The following is a 19,960-nucleotide window of genomic DNA, read 5'->3' on the forward strand; positions in this document are numbered from 1 at the left end:
TTCAAACACAGAGTGAATGTCGCACCAATCGTGCAGTCAGGCACCTCTCACTAAATCCATGCACCAGTCACATGGATTGGGCTGTGGGATTGGAGCCTACAGTTGTAAAAGGGAAAATGAAAGATCAGACAAGTAAAGCTGCCAACACACGAGCTGGTCTGGTTTCATAGGAGCATTATTTAATCAAGCATAGGAAATACATGGTGTTACAGTGTTCTTTGGGTGGCATGGTAACTTATGTTGGACCTGGGCTATTTTTGTAGGAGTCAGTCTGATAAGATACTACAACACTGGACGTTACAAGAAACTTGAGGAGCAAGACTGCCTATCCTGCTTATGCAGCACACCTCAACAAGGTATTTGTAAACACGAATCAAACACCGCATGCTTGATTAGCACCTTAGTAACATCACTGAGTTACTGGAGGCCTCTAGAAATTGGACTGATAAGATATATTGTTATAATCTTCAGTTTCTATGAGCAAGGGTTGTATCTCTGAAGAAGTTCCTCTTCTTTTCTTCCGGCAGGCCAGAATGAGCCCTGTGAGCACAGCAGTAACTATGCCTCCAATCACAGCTGCTCCAACCAACCAAGCCCAGATCTGACGGGCTTGCTCGAGGTAGGGTATTAAAAACTCCTGGAAAGAATCGAGTGCTGGAAAAAAAAACAACAGGAAAAAAAAATCCTTTTATATGATGCATTGTACTGCAGTTTATAGAGGTTGTATAACAGATAATATTGGAAGGCTGATTGAAAAAAGAAAGTACATTGGTAGAAATTGTTTGAAGGTCACAAATAGTTTTTAAAAAATCTCTTCAGTCCTGATAGTCTGTTTCTCAATCTTCATATTAAAGGCGGAAACAGAGTTCACTGTCCCCAGCGCTCTTATGATTTTGTCAAAACTGTAAGTCTATAACCCAAGAAGTTTGATACAGTATGGCCAAAGGTCCTGCTAGCTCAGCATTCTGTTGCCAACAATAACTGAAGCAGAGCACTAGGAATAGTTTAAGAACAGGTCAAGCCTATTATGATCCTTTCAGAAAATACTTACCCAGCTTCCAACAATTTGCAGCTCAGAGATTTCCCCAACCAGATGTGGTGGTGTTGTATATAAAAGTTATTGGAGGATTTTATTTTTTTTTCCTTCCATCAGCTTTTCTAGTTGCTCTTTGAACTTTTATCACAACCTCTTGCAGCAAGGAGATCCTTGCCTTAACTACATGTTAGGTGAAAAAAAAAAAAAGCTTCCTTTCACTAATTTTGAACCTGCCACCTACTCGTTTCATTTGATAGTTCTTGTGTAGGGAGAGGCTACAGAAAACTATTCTTTGGTCACTCACAAGAAATTCTTAAGGAAAGGATTGGAGCCCTCTTTCTTCGGTGAATCCAGGGCAGCTTTTCACTTTTTAGATAATCAGCTGCCTTCTTGCTTTGTAGTATGAACGTGTGTGTCTGTGTCTCTGTTCTCACTATGGCCCAATGAGTTATGAAAACCCGGCCATACAGGGCTCTCACTTCACGATAGAGGTTGGAAAGTGACCTCTTCACAATGCACCCAACAACCTGTTGGCCTGAATTTGAGAAATGGGAATACCTGTCCCCTTGGGCCAAGGAAGATGTGGAATCCACATCTCCCAGTCAGTAGCTGCAATTACTATTGTTAGCTGTAATTATGGGGGAAAAAAAGCACCTCTCTGGGCAACTTCTCTGGGACCCCCTATGGTGGTTTATTTTTGAGTAGTGTTTATCCATCTAGATTGATTTAGATGTACTCAACCATATTTAGTGTGGTGTAACCCCACAAAGGCTATAAATGTCTTCCTACCATCTTGCATTTTCACTGGTGCCCAGAAAAGCAATCCCATATATCTTCTTTGATCATGGTACTTCTGAACATATGCTGTTATGTGCACTGTGCTCTGAAAAGATGCTTTTGGTTTGCAGCATCTTTAAGGTTAAGTTATCCTTAACACCTGATGCCTGAATCACTTTCTGAGATGTAATTCCAATTTAGGCTGAGTTTAGGCTGAATAGTTTGTCCCTACAACTCAGCTTCACTTTGGGGATCGTTTGGTTGCTATTTCTCTGGTCCTTGTTTTCCAAATAAACCAACTTTGCATTCTGAGATTGTATTTGCAAGAGTCTGCATGTTCAGCCTTCTGCTTCTCATTAGATATATAAATGCTATATAGCACTAAGAATTACACAAACAAAAAAAAAAAAAAAGAAAAGAAAAGGTTCTTGATGTTTCAGAGTGAACTCCACAAAACTCTGGGTATGAGGTACATTATCTCTCCCGTCCATCATTTCTCATCTGTCAAATGAGGATAGTACTATTCACTGAATCCTTTGTATTGTGAATATAAATCAGTATTTCTGCAGGACTCAGCTGCTATATGATCAGCACCAAAGAAAAGAGTTAGAGGAAACATCTTCAGGATAGCATTTTAAAAGTGTGCAATAAATCGTACATTAGGTTACACGCTGCTTAACTGAGAAAAGGAAAATCAAAAGTAAAAAGAATTGGACATCTGGTTCTTAATGAATGCCGTCTATGCTGTGTAGTGAATGAGGTGGGGGTCTGGGGAAAAAAATAGTGTGCAATTAAAGATAATGCATACATGTAGAGGTGGAGAGTGAATTATGGCTATACAGACAACTTTAATGCTGATATTTCTTAACTGTGTGTTCTTGACTTTGTAACTCCGATGTTTTTTAACTCAACTCTTTTATGTTTATACTGCAAACATGTCTAAATTAGAAACAATCCAGCTATTTAAACTGGTGTATGCATATGATAAAACAAAATTGATACATAACAGGAAATTGATACTGTTTTAATATTATGGAAAAAGAGAACTATCATGAAGTTCTCTTCCTTGCAGAATTTATCTGGGATATGAAGGTTTTCTAAGTGATGTCTTAAATTCATACTTGAACCTTCTCTCTTTTTCATCAATATTAGTTGGACGTCTGAGCTATCTTCTTCCTGGTAAAACATAACATGACTTTGAGATGATGAGATGTCACATTTCAGAGCAGGCCCTTTCAGAAGGGATTAATCTGTTTTATTACATCCTGATAATCAGTCAAGCATGCCCTTCTCTTTCAGCCTCAGTCCATACAGTTTCTGTAATTAGCTCAAAGCCAAAAGCCACCTCCTGGCATCTACCGCCTGTTTCTTTTTGCCACACAAAAGGTGTTTGGCATCGCTATCATAAAGTTGCCATGGCAACTCTTGGGTGTCAGAGGATGGAGCACCCCAGCACACCCTATAATCTGTTAATCTGTGAGTCTAACACAACAGTAAACCTACAACTGAACTGGCTGCCCAGCCAAAATCATGCAAACTCGAATTTCAAGTATTCCATTACCATAATTCTTTAATCTCTAGCTGTGCAAGGCCCAAGAGTGCAGCAACTGTGTTTGCTGAAAAATGTCAAGGGAGTGGGGGACACACACGACAACACATAGCTGCTTTGTGGGAGACATTAGCCAATGTCAATTCCATTCCATTTATATCAGTGTTTCAAGTCAAATGATAATTGTCCCTGGAAGCTGCCATGAACATCGATTAAAACTGCTCTTTCAGTCAATAGGTTCAAGACAAAGCAAGAAGCCGCCAGGTTGGGCTGGTGCTTGATATCTACCCTCCTATTAGTGACTAATCCCAACAATATCTCTTCATCTTGCTCTTTCTGATAGGAAAATAGCAGTGATTAACCTCAGCCATGGTCTTAGCAATCAGCTCTTGACATACTCTTTCTTCTCGACGAGAGTGTTAGCTCTAGGTAACAGCAACAAATCATTTCCTACTCAATACATCAGATCATTCTTTTTTAATGTACTTTAAAAAAACAGGCTGTCCATTTTGTGTGGGTTGCTGAATATCATTAAGAGGGTGAGAAACCACGACAGTGTAATTTTAAGGTGAAGCGATGTGAAATAATATGGACTTTCCATGATGATTGACGAAGAAACGTGCTATGGCCAATCTAGTATTTGGCATCCTGAGTTCTTCCTTTTGTGGTAATGTCAAACCACATTATTGATATAATGGATCCCAGGGGTAAAAAAAAAAACCCACAACTTTTTTTTTTTTTTTTAAAGAATATTTATATAATTTAGATATTCCTCATATTTAAACTACAGGATGGCAAAGTCTTCCCAGGGTTAATTCCACAAATTTGAAATAAAAACTCTGGCCAGCCAAGAAATAAACAAAACAATTTTTCTATCATTTATCTATTGCCATATGCCGCACTGATGTGTTTGCAGTCTTGCTATTCCATTCAACATGCTTTTCTACTCCTAACATGGGTAGTTAAGGGCATCAGGTTTTAAAGCAAACCTTGAGGCAGCACAAACGTATCTTTTTAGACTAAGCTGGCAAATCTTTTTCTTATCCTGGTGAGCAAGTTCTTTCTATTTCGTTTCTGCCATTTCTTGCGTGTGCATGGTTCACTGATTGTGTCCCTCTGGGTGGTCAAAGGAAATACCACTGAGATGTCCACAATCAAAATTAGGAAGATGAGCTGGGAGGGATTTGAGTTATGGAGTCCCTCTGTCTTAAGGCAGGATCACTTTTTGCAGTGATAGAAAGTTCAGAGCTCCCACAAACTTCATCAGAGTCTCCTCATTATTACACCTTGGAAAGTCTTCTGACAACAATGAAAGTTTGGAGAAGACTGTCAGCCATAGTCCACTATCTTTGGACTGCGAGACATGCCGTGCAAAGGGTGGTAGGTGGTTGTTGATGGTAGAGCTACAGTATCTACTGGTGTAAATTCACGCTGCTGCCTTTCAGTTCTGCCTTCAGCCCAAGATGGGTAAATCAGGAAACTACAATCCACCCTTCATCATTTGTCTGTGTCTAGAAACAGTGAGAATCAGACCATTTCTGCACAGCTGACAACAGCTTTATAATTCATTTTTCAGTGCTGAAGACGGTCAGAGTTTTCTCCACCTGCAACATTGCTGTGGAGTGCTGTCCACTCCCTGGCCATGATGGCACATCTGCAGAGCAGATTACTGGCAAAAATCGATTGCTTTGGAGTATTGAGAAGAGATAAATTAAATATTCCTGGATGTATTTATAGAGCAATACTGTTTACTTTTTGTTTGACGATCTTAGTTAACACTTGCACTTCATAACTGCTCTTTCACAGTTTGCTTATATAAATTTCTCAAAAAAGAGGTGAAATCTGGCTATAGGATAGCTGATATCACCACACTATATGCATCTAGGGTGATAATAAGTGACCAAAAGATAGCTTCCTATCCCCAAATGGCTTCCTGGAAAAAGAAAAGAACAAAACCAAAAACACCCCCAACAAAATAAAAACCAGTTTTTAAAATCCATATTTCTGTTCCTCCATTAAGCATTATTATATAACCATCAAAATATCTGCTCATACTCTTCTTTCTGAGCAATATATTTTTGTATCCTCTTTTCTTTGGTTCTCTCCTTCTGTTTTAATTAAACCTTAATCTACACCTTTTTATCTCTGCCTGAAGAAAACCCAGGGACCAAAAGGCGCTCTTCTCATCTTTTATTTAATTCATAAATGTAAACCACTTTCCAAGGTAGCTTTTCTCAAGTACCGTCACCTTTAATTGCTTTCTATTGTCCTGGTATCCACATCTTATTGTGCATGTCACTATTTTATTGTGGGCTCTTACATGTAAAACATCGCTCATTCACGTTATGGCCAACAGTGTCTGAGTCGGGAGACTCAGCAGAGTCCCTCCATGGTGGTACCATATTTGCCAACTGCCACATTTTCTACTCCGCCGATGTGATTTCGCAACCAAATTGCTGAAGAGCCAGAAATAGAAATGTGCTGCAGTCAGGCTCTGGATCTGAGCTCTCCTCCTGCTCACATCCATGAGCAACCCGACCTTCTACGTTGTAATCGCAACGCTCTTATCCCTTGCTTTGCCCTGAGTGTCAAAGATCATTAGTTAGGGTGTCCAAAAATTGCAACTGATGGTTAGATTCCTGGGTTTATAATTGAGTAACTGCCTGCTTTTCAAAAAAAAAATGTGGATCACCTGGCTACACATGCAGTAGTCATCAAATTGTTCCTACTGAGAGAGGGAGATTTTCTGCGGAAAAGTCAAGGCTATGTCTACGGATTTATCTGTTCCCATTTCTGGAAGAAAAAAAAAAAAAAATAGAAAAGACTTAGTCCAGGCCCTGAAATGTAAGTGCTTGGAATGGCTCTTGCCATAGAAAATTGTTTTGACGGCTATTGCTAGGTGGTGCCGTTAGTCTTCCAAATCTTTTTTATTGATGCTAACAAATGTTCATTTGCAGTAAGCTGTGCTGGCTGTGGAAGCTTTACAGTTCACGGTTCTCGTGTGAAGGAAAGCTGGGTGTCTGCTCCGGTTTCTGCTCAGATCAGCTCCCCAGTAACTAGGCTCTGACATGTGTCTTTGATTCCTGAGGGATGGATTTCCATGCACACTGTTTGTGACCACTTCTGCTTCAGGGCTGTCATATGTATAAAAATAAATGAAGCTGCAATTAAAATAACCACGTACTGTCACACACTGATTTGCTTTTCAGTGGAAAGCAGGGCTCCAGGCATCAGCTTTTTCTCCAGGGAACAGCAACAATATAATTTAGCATTAAAATGCCATTTTGTCATTGGATTCTTTCCAAGTTTTATTTCTTGTAACCAGCCTCCTTATGCTCTGTGTAGTCCTGCTTCATCTCTACCAAGTCGCTGGTGCTGTAGCTCAGACCTGCTGCCCTTGATGCTTTTCTCCAACTACTTCCTTTAAAAACAAACAAGACCTGGCTTGTGTGCTCATCCCTCACTCTTCCTCTGCCTTTCCTCTTCCTCCTCATTTAGAAGATCAGCAGAAATGCTGCCTCTTCTCAACCACCCAGATCTTCATTGCTATGATTTTTTTTTCCTTTGTAACTTTTTCCTATTTGTCTCATAACTCGTGGCTGCCAGTCACAGACTTTCTCTTCTCCATTGAGGAACTTTCAGGCTGGATCAGCAGGCTTTCCTGCTTCAGCTCCTCTGCCAAGAAGTTTCTGTTTACTCCTATGTTCCTCTGAACAGTAATCCAGCATTCCTGTCTGAGGAAAAGTCTGGGTTTAAACACTAGGATACTGAAAAAAATCTGGGTTTGCATTTTGAGATTCCAGCCATTTTCCATTTGTAACTAGTTCTTCCCTTCGGATAAGACATAGCTTAAGCTCTCTTCTTCTCAGTGAGATTAACAAGGGGTTGAGCGACTTCTGAGGATTATCTGGGCTTTCTAAACGAGGTTGAATTTCACTCTTTGTGTTGATCTTTCAAAATAATTAAGGAACTACTTTTCTTACCTCTGTGTTAAGAATATGGGCAGAATTTAATACGAATTTCATTTTCTGAAGATGATGTTCTCCCCAGGAAAAGGGAAGAGACCAGGAGGAAACAGAAGTGAATTGTTAATTGTAAATAGCTTACCATTTCCTTCCTTTTGCAGTATTAATTCAGGACTTGTTATTTCTGAAAGTCATGGTATTTGGCACTTCTTTTAGTGATATGATTCTAGGAATAATGTGGGTTTAGGAAACTAGTGGCTTTAATTAAAACTATGTATAAATATTTCTGGTCTTGATCAGGAATTAAATTATGGCAACATGAGTAAAAAAAGCAAAACTATTACTAATAAGATGAGAATAATAATTTGAAGCATTTATTAGATTACTTTCTGTCTGAATACTTGGAGTTGACCAAATTGTTTATAGCATGTGAGAAGAAATATTGACTTCTGTCTTTGGGTTGTAGCACTAAAACGGCCTTGACAATTATACTGGAGAGTTGCAGATTCCTTTCATTACACATAAAATAGTCAATAGGACACCTGTGAATCAAGCTAGATCATGCTTGAGGAGTGAACGAACAAGCTAAATGCGTGATTGGACAGTTTATCAAGTATGCAGAAACCGTACAGCCCCATTAGTAAGCCAACTCTGTCCAAAAAGCAGGGATGCCCTGAAAACTGATATTGTTTTGATAAAAATAAAAAGCAAGCTATGAGAATGCTAGCATCTGTAAAATGTCCCTGGTGCTTTTACTATATAGTTATTGGACTTCTAGCTCTTAATTGCCTTTTAATTGAAGAGCAGCGTTCACAGAAAGTTTTCTGCCTCAAACAGAACAGCAAACATGCCCAGCAACCTACCTGTTCAGTGGCCGATACTTTGCAAGGATAACTGCATCCTGCATCCCTGGCAGCTTTTGACAATGGTGAACGTAAGAGATGTGTCTGATTCTTCCAGTGGTCCAGTTTTGTACAGGATTGGGCCAAAGTATCTGAGCAATCCTGAGTTCCAGGCAACATATTTTTAACAGGATTTAACCATTCCCCTACACAATAAGGAAACCTGTACTATTGAAGGAAAACTATGAGTACCACTACTCTGAGCACAAGACCTGAGGTTCCCCAGCAGTACAGCTGCAAGGGACTCTGTCCTCCCTATGCCTGAGGATGGCCAAGAGGCCCAAGTCTAAACTACCTCTGAACAGCAATGCAAGTCCAAACCATCGCTAAAAAGTGCAAAATTAATTTGATTAAATGAAATGAGCGTTAGGAATGATTCAGTTGCATTCTGTATGAGTAACCACAGGGCAAGCACAAAGTCAACGTATCAGTTTTAAGTGCTGAACAGATCTTGTGTTCACCTTTGGTATCAAAGTGAATTTTGCTCTGGATATTTAAGAGATCAGATTATATTTGTAAACCAGAAAGAGAGCTTTGCATCTGCCCTCCTTTAAACCACGCCCAAAAATTGGAAAATCGTGCTGGTTCCCATTTGTGTTGCACGGTAACCGCTGAGCTGGGCAAACAGCAGACTTGAAATCCAGCACTTTTTCTCCCCATTTCTGATCATGAGTTGACCATTTGGGTCAGATTCTGCTCTTAATGGGCTAGGATAGATAGCATTGATGTCAGTGACTGATTTTTGGTTGGAACTTTCATATGGTATCATGTTGACTCTACATTAGACTAGACATGTGAAAACAAGCAGGTAAAATTTGGAACTATGTTCAGGAAAAAATCTGGAATAGAAGCATTTTTAAATATCTTCTCATTTTACAGACATATTTCAGGTTATAGGCAACAAATCTGACATTTACCCAAAATAGTAACATTACCTGGTTCTTGCAGATACTCATAGTCATATCCCAGCTCTCTTGAGGGTTTAAAAAATTCTCCATTTCTGTAAAGGGGGATAAAGGGGACCATGTAATTTTCTCGATTGTGCCCAATGGGTGCGTTGGCTGCTGGGTAAACTTCTAACATGGGCCTGTGTCTTCTTAACCATCGCTCAAAAATGCTGTAGAAGAAAAAGCATGTCAATTAATGGTTGAGATTGGCAGAAATTTTCTTCCTGAAGGTTAAAAAAAAGCATTGATGCTTTTTTTTTGTGAACCCTGGGGACAGAGTGGCATGCAATGACTTGCGTTCCTGTGCGTGTAATGCTTTCCAAATCATTTGGGGTTAGCTACTTGAGTGCTGAGTTCCTATGCAAGCCTACAAAAAGCAAAGTCCTGCAGAGAGGCTGAATACACTTTTAAATTCCATAAATGAAATTCACTGTCTCGCTGTGACCTGACTGTAATTTCTGCTCAGTAATTCACATGGTTGTGAAGGATAGAGAGAAAAGGATTAAAGACCTCAGTCCTTCCTTCTCACCCTCACAAACATTTATGGCAGGTTTTGGATGGTCTTGTTGCCAGCTGCTCAGTCCTGTTCCCCTTTGTCTAATTTTCTCTCCGCTGTTACCAAGGGTTTTCACGCCCGCATTAATGTATGGCTACACCACGATTGGTGTGACATCAGCAAGGAGGTGGAAACATCTGAGGAAGAAGGGATAAGCTATATGAGTCCAAAAACTTGATAAAGCAGGTCAGCTGTCAGGAGTCTTTCTCCAGCCACAGCTTCTTCACTGACTTTGGTGTCTGCACAGTGGTTTTACATGTTCTCACGCCTCTTTCTCAGTTGCTGTGGCACAGCTTTTTTTTCCCCTTCTTAACTATGTTATCCCAGAGGCGCTACCACCATCACTGATGGGCTCAGCTTTGGCCAGTGGCGGGTCCATCTTGGAGCTGTCTGGCATTGGCTCCATCCAACATGGGGGCAGATTCTGGCATCTTCTCACCGAAGCCACCCCTGCAGCCTCCTCACTACCAAAACCTTGCCACGCAAACCCAATACAAGCTGTTACCCACACCTCTGACCTCAGCTGCTCGTTTTCATTTTTCTCTGCCAAAATGTCTCCCATTAGCTGTCTATCAGTGCAGGGCTGTATGTTCATTCTTTAACTTGGAGGCAGAAAGCTTAAAGGCAGCAGTATAGGAAGAGTTTGTATCGACATTTTCAAGTCCACTACTGGATGTGTTTGGAAAACAAAATTAACAGCACTCCAAAACATTCTCCGTTCTTCTCCTTTTGTGTCTGGGCTTTGTCTGCTCAAGTCTTCACTTTTTGTTTCAATCCTCAGATCCTTTCCCTGATTCCCTGCTGTTTACATGGTGACCCCGGCTGTCAGCAGACACCTGGATGTGCCAGGTTGGAACAGGAGAGGTAAGAAGATGCTGCAAAGGGAGCAGATGCAGGTATCTTATACGTGAAGAAAGAGGACCCTGTGCTCAATCAGAAGATAGTGATAGGAGGAGATTATCAGCATCAAGCTCAGGGAGTGATCACTAAATTAATTTATCAGTTACGAGGGATGGAAATGGTCTAAAGAGACCTGTAGATTGTAATTTAGTTGAGATCTTGGCTCAACAGTTGCTGCTCCCTGACACTGGCCGCTGGCTGGAGGACACAGACTTCCCCCCCCGCCCCCCCGGTAATTAATAACCAGCTGTTCAGGGACTCAAGTTATCTCAGAATCACAGACCCTAAATGCAAGCGCTCGGCAGTATCAGGTTCTCTGCAGAGCACCCAGGGATTCTGGCGATAGAATTTTAGCTCCTATCTTTGGGCAGAAATGTTGAGAAACACTCTGCTTACCCCACCAAATTAAAGCCCTCTTGCACTCATCAAAACAGACGTAGGGCCAAAGCCTTGGTTCTTTTTTTAGGATCAGAAGATGAAACATAGATGTTCATACACCTTGTCACCCTTAACAATGCAGATATTAATCTTGATTAGAATCTTCATTTGTGGCTCTCATCTTCAGTTAATTTCATCAGCTCTGTCTAGAAAAACTCTTGTCAGAATAATAATGTTCAGCTGAAGCTTTCAGATGGATAAATTTAAACAATGATATCAAGGCTTCAGCTGCAGTTATCACAAGAAAGTTTGAACAGAAACTGTAATCAGATTACATCTCTGGAGAACAGCATAGAGAAATTCAGTAATCATTAAAAAGGCATAGAATATAAAGAAACTGGGGCATCAGTTTAGCTTGGGGCGGGGGGGGGTGGGGGGGGTGGGGAGTAGGGGTGTGTGTTGCACTCCAACCCTTTGCCTGCCTGGCTTTTACTTGTGTCTTGGGCAAGGCACCCTGACTATCAGTGCCTTGCTTTCCTAGCAGTTGTAGATGGGAGCCAAGACAGCTCTTCTCTGCAGCATAGGACTGTTAGAGGTACAGAGATACTTTGGTTAGGGGGACATGGTAATATTTTAAGAAGAAGGCAGAGATAGGACTTGGATCAGGTTTTCAACGTCTGATGATAATCCATACCCTAACTTTTGAATGCTCGGTCTAAGGTACTTCTCAGGGTCTGATTTTTAGAAAACGCTGAGCAGCCACATTCTGAAAATTTGGAGGGCTGATGAGCACATGGTTCAGAGCTAGAAGTTGTCATTTGCCTGAAATAGCTTCATGTGACATGCCCTGAAATGCAGCATCCTCTCTGGATGACTTAAATATTGCAGTTTCATAAGCAGTTTCAAGAAGAATCCTTAGGCCGGTAATCTTTCGAACAGAATGCAAATGCAAAAGTATTTCCATGGAAATGAACATGTGTACTTTTGGATTCCTTCATTTGCAGTGTGTTTCCCACATTAGATATCAAGCTTTTCTCAGCAGTCGCAGGAGCATTGAATTGTCTGCCCTTGCAGCTGATCTTTGAATTTAGAAGCAATCACATTCCTCTACTCATATGATGAGATGTGCTGATGCACAAGATATGTTGCACAATTCAGTGAGTTGTTTATGAACAGTTCTCTCCTTTAGCCAGCATAAAATCATATAATCTTTACTGAAATCCATTTCATCTAACATATCTGTATGTCACTATAGAAATCTCAGAAACATCTGTTAGGATTTTAAGAGTCACACTTTCTATTACTCCCTTTAGAATAGCTTGCCCTGTGCATTTATCTTGGCTTTTTTTTTTTTTTTTTTGGACACTTTGAAAGATTAGGATCATATTCTGCTTGCTAGTAAAGCAATTGGGTGAAGTTGCATTTATTCTTTCCACTTAAAGGGTTATTCCCAGCTTGTTCAGTAAGATGGGCTCACAATTCTCATTTTTCCTTGGCAAGATAGTGCATGATGCTCTGTATTTTCATGAAGATCTTCATGTTTTTCTTCTTTTGCCTGAGAAAACTGACATTTAATATATCAGTAGTATTTTTTACATTCTCATATGTTTGCATTTCTCCTTTTAAAAGGAGGGCACTGTCATTTCCCTGCCTTGCTCATACTCTGCAAGCAAAGCTAAGAAAGAAGGAACCTTACCCTTGCCTTTCAAGAAAGGTTTCCCAGATGAGTGGAAAAAGAAAACCCTGGCTGCATCCAGTTGGGGAGAAAATCCATGGAGAGGGTATGACTTAAGCTATATCTCTGCTGTGAAGTACAGATAGTTCTTGTTGGGCACCACAAGCCATTTCATATCTGAGAATTACATTTTATGACTCCCCAATGAGGCTGTTAACTGCCTTCATACATTTTTAAGGAAAACTGAAATCCTGAAGTAGCCTATGGCTTTCACTATCGGCCAGGTAGTGACATTGGCACAGTACCCCTATCCTTGGGCACTTGTCTTCACTGAAAAGACTTGGGCCAAAAAAAAAAAAAAATTATCTGGAGAAAACAATCACACTGTCTTTTGTTTCAGAGTACTGGGACCACTGAATTGCACATTGCAGGATACTTTTTTCCCTTAAATAAGGTGCTTTCTCAATCTCTGGCTACATTTAAGGCAGTTAGCATCAAATGTGCTCTCCTTCATGCAGTGCTATCCTTTCCTGTAGGCAGAGAACACATCTGAACAGCTATGATGGATCATCTGACAATTCTTTCATGCGCCTTCGTCTACAGAAACAGTTGCTTTATGCGATAATGGGTATGTGGTTTCCATGACAGAGACAAATCAGTACTTCCGTCATCAGATGTTGATCCACCTTCTATTGATAGAAGTTTTTCTTTTCTTCTCTTAAAAGCAGCCACGTTATAGGTTATTTCCTTTTAGTACCTTGAAAATACATATTTGTTTACTGATCACTGCTCAGTAGCTGCAAACTTGGAAGAGCTTAGGGCTGCAAAATTAAAGCTACATGCAGAGTGACAAAATGCTGATGCAATTATCTGGTCCCTTCGTGGAATGACAAAGTTCCTGGTAGAAAAGCCAGGTTTGTGGCAGAGCAGCAGACCTGAACTCCCTAGAATTGTTAGTTATCTTGGCAAGCCATTGCTATTATGTTCTTTTTGTATGAACCTCTGAGTTCTTCCCTGGCCTTGAGAACCTAACAAAGCAGGACTATGAATTAAATGATATCTGAAGGGCCATTTTATTCCACTTTTTCCTCCCTTGCTTGACATAATGAGACTAAAGATAACAAAAAGACAGCTAAAGAATCAGATCAGGGCTCTGTGATATCCAAACTCCATATTTCTTCTGTGCAAAAAAAGTACTGGGCAGAAGTTCAGTGAGAGAGAAATCTGTCTGACTCCTATAGCAGCCTGGTTGGTTACTTTCTTCCTCAAAGAGGGTAAGCAGATAATTAGCTATTTGTATAGGTAGGAGTGATATTTTCCAGACACAGAGACTTTTTTAGCATTGCAATCCCAGCTACACTGGCGTCATTTGGGAGACGTTGGCAGTGCTGAAGAGACCAGATGGGATGTGAGCGTGGTGGGGAAGACAAGGCAGGATAAAGGAAAGAAGAGAAGAGCTCATCAAAAGTCATTGGGAATTTTATTCAGGGAATGGAAGTGGGGAGAACCCAATCTGGGATCTAGCAGGAATAAACCATAAATCCTCCAGGGTGACAACTCTCACCTAGAAGGGTCATGGGCAATCAGGACTTAAGAAATAGAAATTTAAAATATGGAAATGAACTAACTGAAACAGAGATCAGTCTCCTGATAGCCCAATGCCCTGTGTATTTCTTCAGCGGCAAACGAAAATGACTTGGAAGAGGTAGCTTTTATTTAAAGGCTTTGGACAGATTAAAAAATAATTCTATCTAGATTAGAGCAAAGATGGTTTCTGTCTGGAAGGCATCTTCCTTCGCTTGAAGAAATCAAAGTGCCCAAATTGCATGTCCCAAATGAGAAGCTAAGGAAACAAAAGGGATAGGAGAATAATTTGAATTTTGAAAGATGACCTGTCTCACATTTAGAGCTCAAAGAGGCTCAATCTCTCTATATTGCATTTCCAAAGTAGAAATTATTTTGTAGTGGGTGTATTATTAAAGTAAATATTGAAGGTTTTATAATTACTAGATTATGATGATCAACAGTCTATGCAAAGATTATTTTTGTGGTAAGAAACAGTATTCTAATATTGTAGAATGGGTTGAATTTAGACAAATTTAGGCTAAAATAAGGCTCAGTGATTGTATTTAAACATTGGAAAAACTGATCTAGGGACATGACAAATTCACTATCACTTAAACTCTCTGGTTCAGTCAGAAGCTGCATGCTTGATGCAGAAATAGCTAAGGGATGTTATCTGGTCAGAAGGATTCCCAAAAAGTCATAGAATCATAGAATGTCCTGAGTTGGAAGGGACCCATAAGGATCATTGAGTCCAACTCCTGGCTCCACACAGGACCAGCCGAATCAGAGCATATGACTGAGAGCGTTATCCAGATGCTTCTTGAACTCAGTCAAGCTCGGTGCTGTGACCACTTCCCTGGGCAGCCTGTTCCAGTGCCTGACCACCCTCTCAGTGAAGAACCTTTTCCTGATATCCAACCTAAACCTCCCCCATCACAGCTTCACTCTGTTCCCTCGGGTTCTACCACTGATCAGCGCCTGCCCCTTCGCTCCCCCTTGTGAGGAAGCTGTAGGCTGCGATGAGGTCTCCCCTCAGTCTCCTCTTCTCTAGGCTGAACAAACCAAGGCACTTCAGCCTCTCCTCGTACATTTTCCCCTCTAGACCCTTCACCATCTTTGTTGCCCTCCTTTGGACACTCTCCAGTAGTGTATGTCCTTTTTGTAATGTGGCGCCCAAAACCGCATGCAGTACTCGAGGTGAGGCTGCACCAGCGCAGTGTGGAGTGGGACAATCACTTCCCTAGACCTGCCAGCAATGCCGTGCTTGATGCACCCCAGGATACGGTTGGCCTTCCTGGCAGCCTGGGCACACTGTTGACTCATAAAGGCAAAGAATATTCTTCCTGCATATTAGAGAAATTTTAGAAAGTGTTAGACGCCCAGTTTTACTTTACAGAAGATAGGCACAGAGTGAAAAATGACTTGTCTAAGTTCACACTAGACATGCTGCGGTGGAGTGGGACGCCAGCTGTGGGGCCACAACGTGCTTACCAGACTGTGATACCTCTTGGAGTCAGGTCATACCGTTGCAAAGCATGGACTCTCAATTTCAGTTGTTTGCCTTATATCTGTGTACAGATCTCTCTACCTGTTAATGAGCTTAATACTTGGGTGTACCAGCACTGATAGGTCTAAAGAGCTGATATGTGGTAAAACTAATAAAGAGTCCCACCTGCTATGTTGATGCTTTGGTAGTTTAAATTTTCATTCAAGGGAAATATACTTTGCTTTTGCAATGAGTTTTAGTGTGGTAAGGTGCTTTTACATAGAAAATTAAAGCCATCTATAAAAGACATGGATATATCACTTGCATTTAATTGCATATAAATAGACCTGAATATTTTCCTCCTTCTGCTCCATACATACAAGATTACAAGATTATACAAAGTGAAATGAAATGAGCTTTAGTGGAAAATTAATTTGAAAAAAAAATAATTTAAAGAGTGGGGGGAAAAATAAGACTGATTTGAGGATGATTAAAAAAAGACCACTAATATATATTTCTGAATTCATATTATTCTATGAATAATATATGCAATGGGATTATACCTAATGAAAGGATGAGTCAAGAAATAAATGGGTTTATGTTGCCAGTGGGAAATATCAAGCACAGTGTAGGAGCACTACTGTATATAGTCTGGATAACTTCATACTGTTCCAGATACTGTTGTGTGCTCTGAAAAAAGATGCTACTTACAGGAAAGAAATCTTAAAACCTAGAAAAATTAGAGTAGAACAATGAGGTATACATTTCCTTTATCATTTTGAAAAGTGTCTCTCCTAAGAGCCATTTCCCAACAGCGTACCTCCACAGAGCAGAGCTACACTTCACCAATTGCTGTGTCGGAGGAGACACCGGACCTTAAATATCTGTTATTAGAGATTTCCTTGTATTGAACTACGCAGAGACACTGACACATAGTGTAAACCTCACTGGCCCTTCAGGAAGATTTTTTAGGAGAAGTTTAATCCAGTGTGTTTTACCTTGCAATTAACAACAGCTGGAGAGGGAAAGGGGGGAGAAGAGGGTTCAGTACCTCCATATGAATCCCTCTGCCATGCAACCAGGAACATGTGTGACACTGCAGGTGTCCCCAGTGGAGGACGACAGTCCTCTTGGTGAAGGGTTATGGTCAATCAAGGTCTGTACCACTACAGAGGAACAGTCCTGTTTTCCTCCTACCTTCTAGTCCTCACTTGCCTTACAAGCGTTTGCACTACCATGCCATAACCAAGATTAAGGAATTGATTTGGTTTAAAGCCAAACATCTCATTTGTTTTCATTTGTTCTGAGATAGATGAGGTGAGATAAAGTCACGGACCTGATTCATAACGCTTTTGCGTGATGGCCAGTACTGGTACAAGGGAGGAATAGAGGTGAGCACGCCTGGGTAGCACTAATTGGTGAGCAGCACTGTTTCTTCTTAACCTATGTGCCATGTTAAGATGACTTAAAGTAGCAGTGAAACTGTGCCCTTTGTTTCTAGCAGCCTGATAAATCCGTGCCTTGGCTAAGCCTGCACGCAGACAGTACTTATGGTTCACCTGCTACAGTGCAACTTTGAAGCCACTAATAACTTTACCACATTCAAATCTGAAGCCATGTCACTAGTTGTGCCAGATTTGACACAGAGACTTTCATTCCTCATCTACAGTTGTGAGACAGAATCTAGATCAGGCTGACTATGGCAGAAGGAAGACAGAACATTGTTGCTTAGAGCTCATTTATACAATTTATTTCAGTATCATGAGATCTGACATGCTGTAAAAGAAATCTGGCAAGCAACTTGTATTTGCATTTGGAAAGAAAGGGAAAAGGAAACAAATTGAGGAAACTGAAATGCCAGTCCAAGGACTGTGATTACATTGTAGTCATCACTTTAAAAGTTGGCACAATACAGCTGGTATTACGAAGTCACCTCAGGTAATTCCCATCCCGAGCATTTGGGAGAAACATCAGTGCTTCAGTCCTGGAAGAGCTGCTGATGCTGAGGTTGTAAAGTCAAGGCACTGCACTGTTTGCCAATGTATGCGGTTATATTGCAGTGTCCTTTTTTTCTTTTTGTTTTAAGTTGGCTAAAGACACTACAGGGACTCTCAGACAGGTTGTAAACAAATTGCACTGGTCATAATGCAAGTGTCTGATTAAAAATTAAGATGTTGCCCTCAATTATTGTGAGAAACCCATCCAAGGCCTCTGAGGCTATGTCTCCTCCTCTGTTGAATCACTGCTGAGGACTGCCCTGGGTTACAGTATTTGCGCTGTGTCCAGCCCCAGCTGCTGGGGAACATCCAGGCTTCCACCATCACTTCCAAGCTGCAGCATGTGGCAAGCATCCTTGGGCACAACGCCTCTTCCACAAACCCTTGCAGTACCACTGTCAAGTTATTTCTGTGCCATTCCCTGGACCAGCCACCGGAGAGATCTGTTTGTGCATGTGTACATCTGTGTGTCTGCCTGTGGGTGAGGCAACTGGGAGACCAGGGGTTCCATGGGCAGTTAATGGGTAGACTGGGTGCCTAAGGCCAGTTACTGGGGAATCCAGACTCTGTGTGTATCTATCTACCTATCTATCTACTTTCCCATAACAGGCTTTTATCCTGGTCAGCCAAGGAGAGCAAGAGGATGAGGTTGTTCATGCTGTTGGAATTTGTGTGGGTGCTGTATTTTTTGTGTTGATCTTTGTAGTTGGTCAACCACATATGCATATACGCATATGTATATATATATAACTATTGTGTATATGTGTGCATTGAGAATACATGCTCAGCTTCACTACTGGTTAGACCTGAGAACATGGAGCTGTGGTAGCCATACCTCTATAGGGCTACCAGATTTGGCAACCCCTAACACTTTAAACACAGACTTGCACAAAACAGACAAAAAAGGATGCTTTACCCCAGTGGAGATGGGGTTGTACTTCTGATTTTTTTCTTGGAGCAGATATTCCCATGTAGATCAATTATATGTCTCTGAAATATGAATATTCATTTTCGGGAGAGATCTGGCCTACTTTGTTGTTTTCCTTTACTTCATCTTCTGAACAAAAAGGTTGGTTGTTTTGTGGGCTAGACCACCTGCAACATTGAGGGGCAACGTGCAGATGACATGAAGCCCTTTACTTATCCAGCCAGACTGACACTGGCTGCAATCTGCCTCCTAAAGGACCATTCTCTGAATAAAGCATAATAATGTGTACCACGCTGACACCTTCCCACCCATTACAAAGTACCACCAGAACTGGGGAACCATGTGGTGCCTGAGGATCTTGGCACTGCTCTGCTTCACCATCCCACTACAAGCATCTGTACTTCATTCCATCTCCTTTGTTCTCATGGTACTGCACAAACTGGGTGCTTAGAAAGTGTCAGATAAAGGAAACAAGAGGCATGGAGACAGTAAAGGTATAGTCCCATGCAACCAGTCCCATCTAAGAGACAACCAATGCCACTTTCTTTGTTTACATCCCACTTTGTTGAAAGCTTCAAGGTTACTGCAGCTGCTGGGGTTATGAAATATTTTTAATATTCCCTCTACAAGTGTGATTTAGAGCAGTTTTCCCCCTGATCTTTAAAATACCCTCAACACTTCTGTAGGATTAGGGGAAGAGAAAGGGTCTTCAGCCTTTCCAGCTGAAACTGTTCTTCTTTATGCCAAACAACCTAAGTATTTGTAGCCTTTTGGAGAAGATGCAGGTGGATCTCTCATTGCTGCTTAGCATGCTCACTTGGGTGCAGAGGGTGTGACAATTGCACATTAAGTGTTCCTGAGTCCTGCAGAGGATTCAGATGTAACAATCTTGAGCAGAGATCACTGTGAGTGGTGTAGGACCAAGTGCCGCTCCTCTCTCGGAAAGAGCTGCTGAAGTCCTGGATTTCTGTTCCCCTTTTGCTTTGCCGATTTCCATGAGTCACACTGCAAAATCCCTAACTCTTCCCAGAAAATCCATATAGGTTGAAGCTTTGACCCCGTTGTGTATAAGTCTGGGGCACGGCTCACGTACCACAAAGCTGAACCTGCTGGGCAGCCCTGTAACCCACTTTCCCAGTCAATGAACCTCACAGAAATATTCTTGTCAGAAAATTGAGTAGGATGAACCAACAAGTGCTGAGCTCAGGTTATGTTTGATCGGATAAGCTGAGCACGACACATCCCTCACGACACTAAAGGGAGGAGCTGAGTGTTGGAAACTGTGTAGGAATCTGTGC

The 19,960-nt window shown here is 41.2% G+C and overlaps 1 protein-coding gene across 1 annotated transcript in view; it reads right to left on the minus strand.

The window, feature by feature from the left end:
* Positions 1 to 430: 430 nt before the first annotated feature.
* TYR (tyrosinase) overlaps positions 431 to 19,960 on the minus strand; it is a 52,909-nt gene continuing 33,379 nt past the window's right edge. The window contains exons 4-5 of the mRNA XM_054849866.1: positions 9,165 to 9,346; positions 431 to 654 (exon numbers count right to left, since the gene is read on the minus strand). Coding sequence (XP_054705841.1) covers positions 431 to 654; positions 9,165 to 9,346 — 406 coding nt within the window. The remainder of the gene's footprint in view (positions 655 to 9,164; positions 9,347 to 19,960) is intronic.

Source organism: Grus americana, chromosome 1 (assembly GCF_028858705.1).
Source record: "Grus americana isolate bGruAme1 chromosome 1, bGruAme1.mat, whole genome shotgun sequence".
NCBI classification, from domain to species: domain Eukaryota; kingdom Metazoa; phylum Chordata; class Aves; order Gruiformes; family Gruidae; genus Grus; species Grus americana.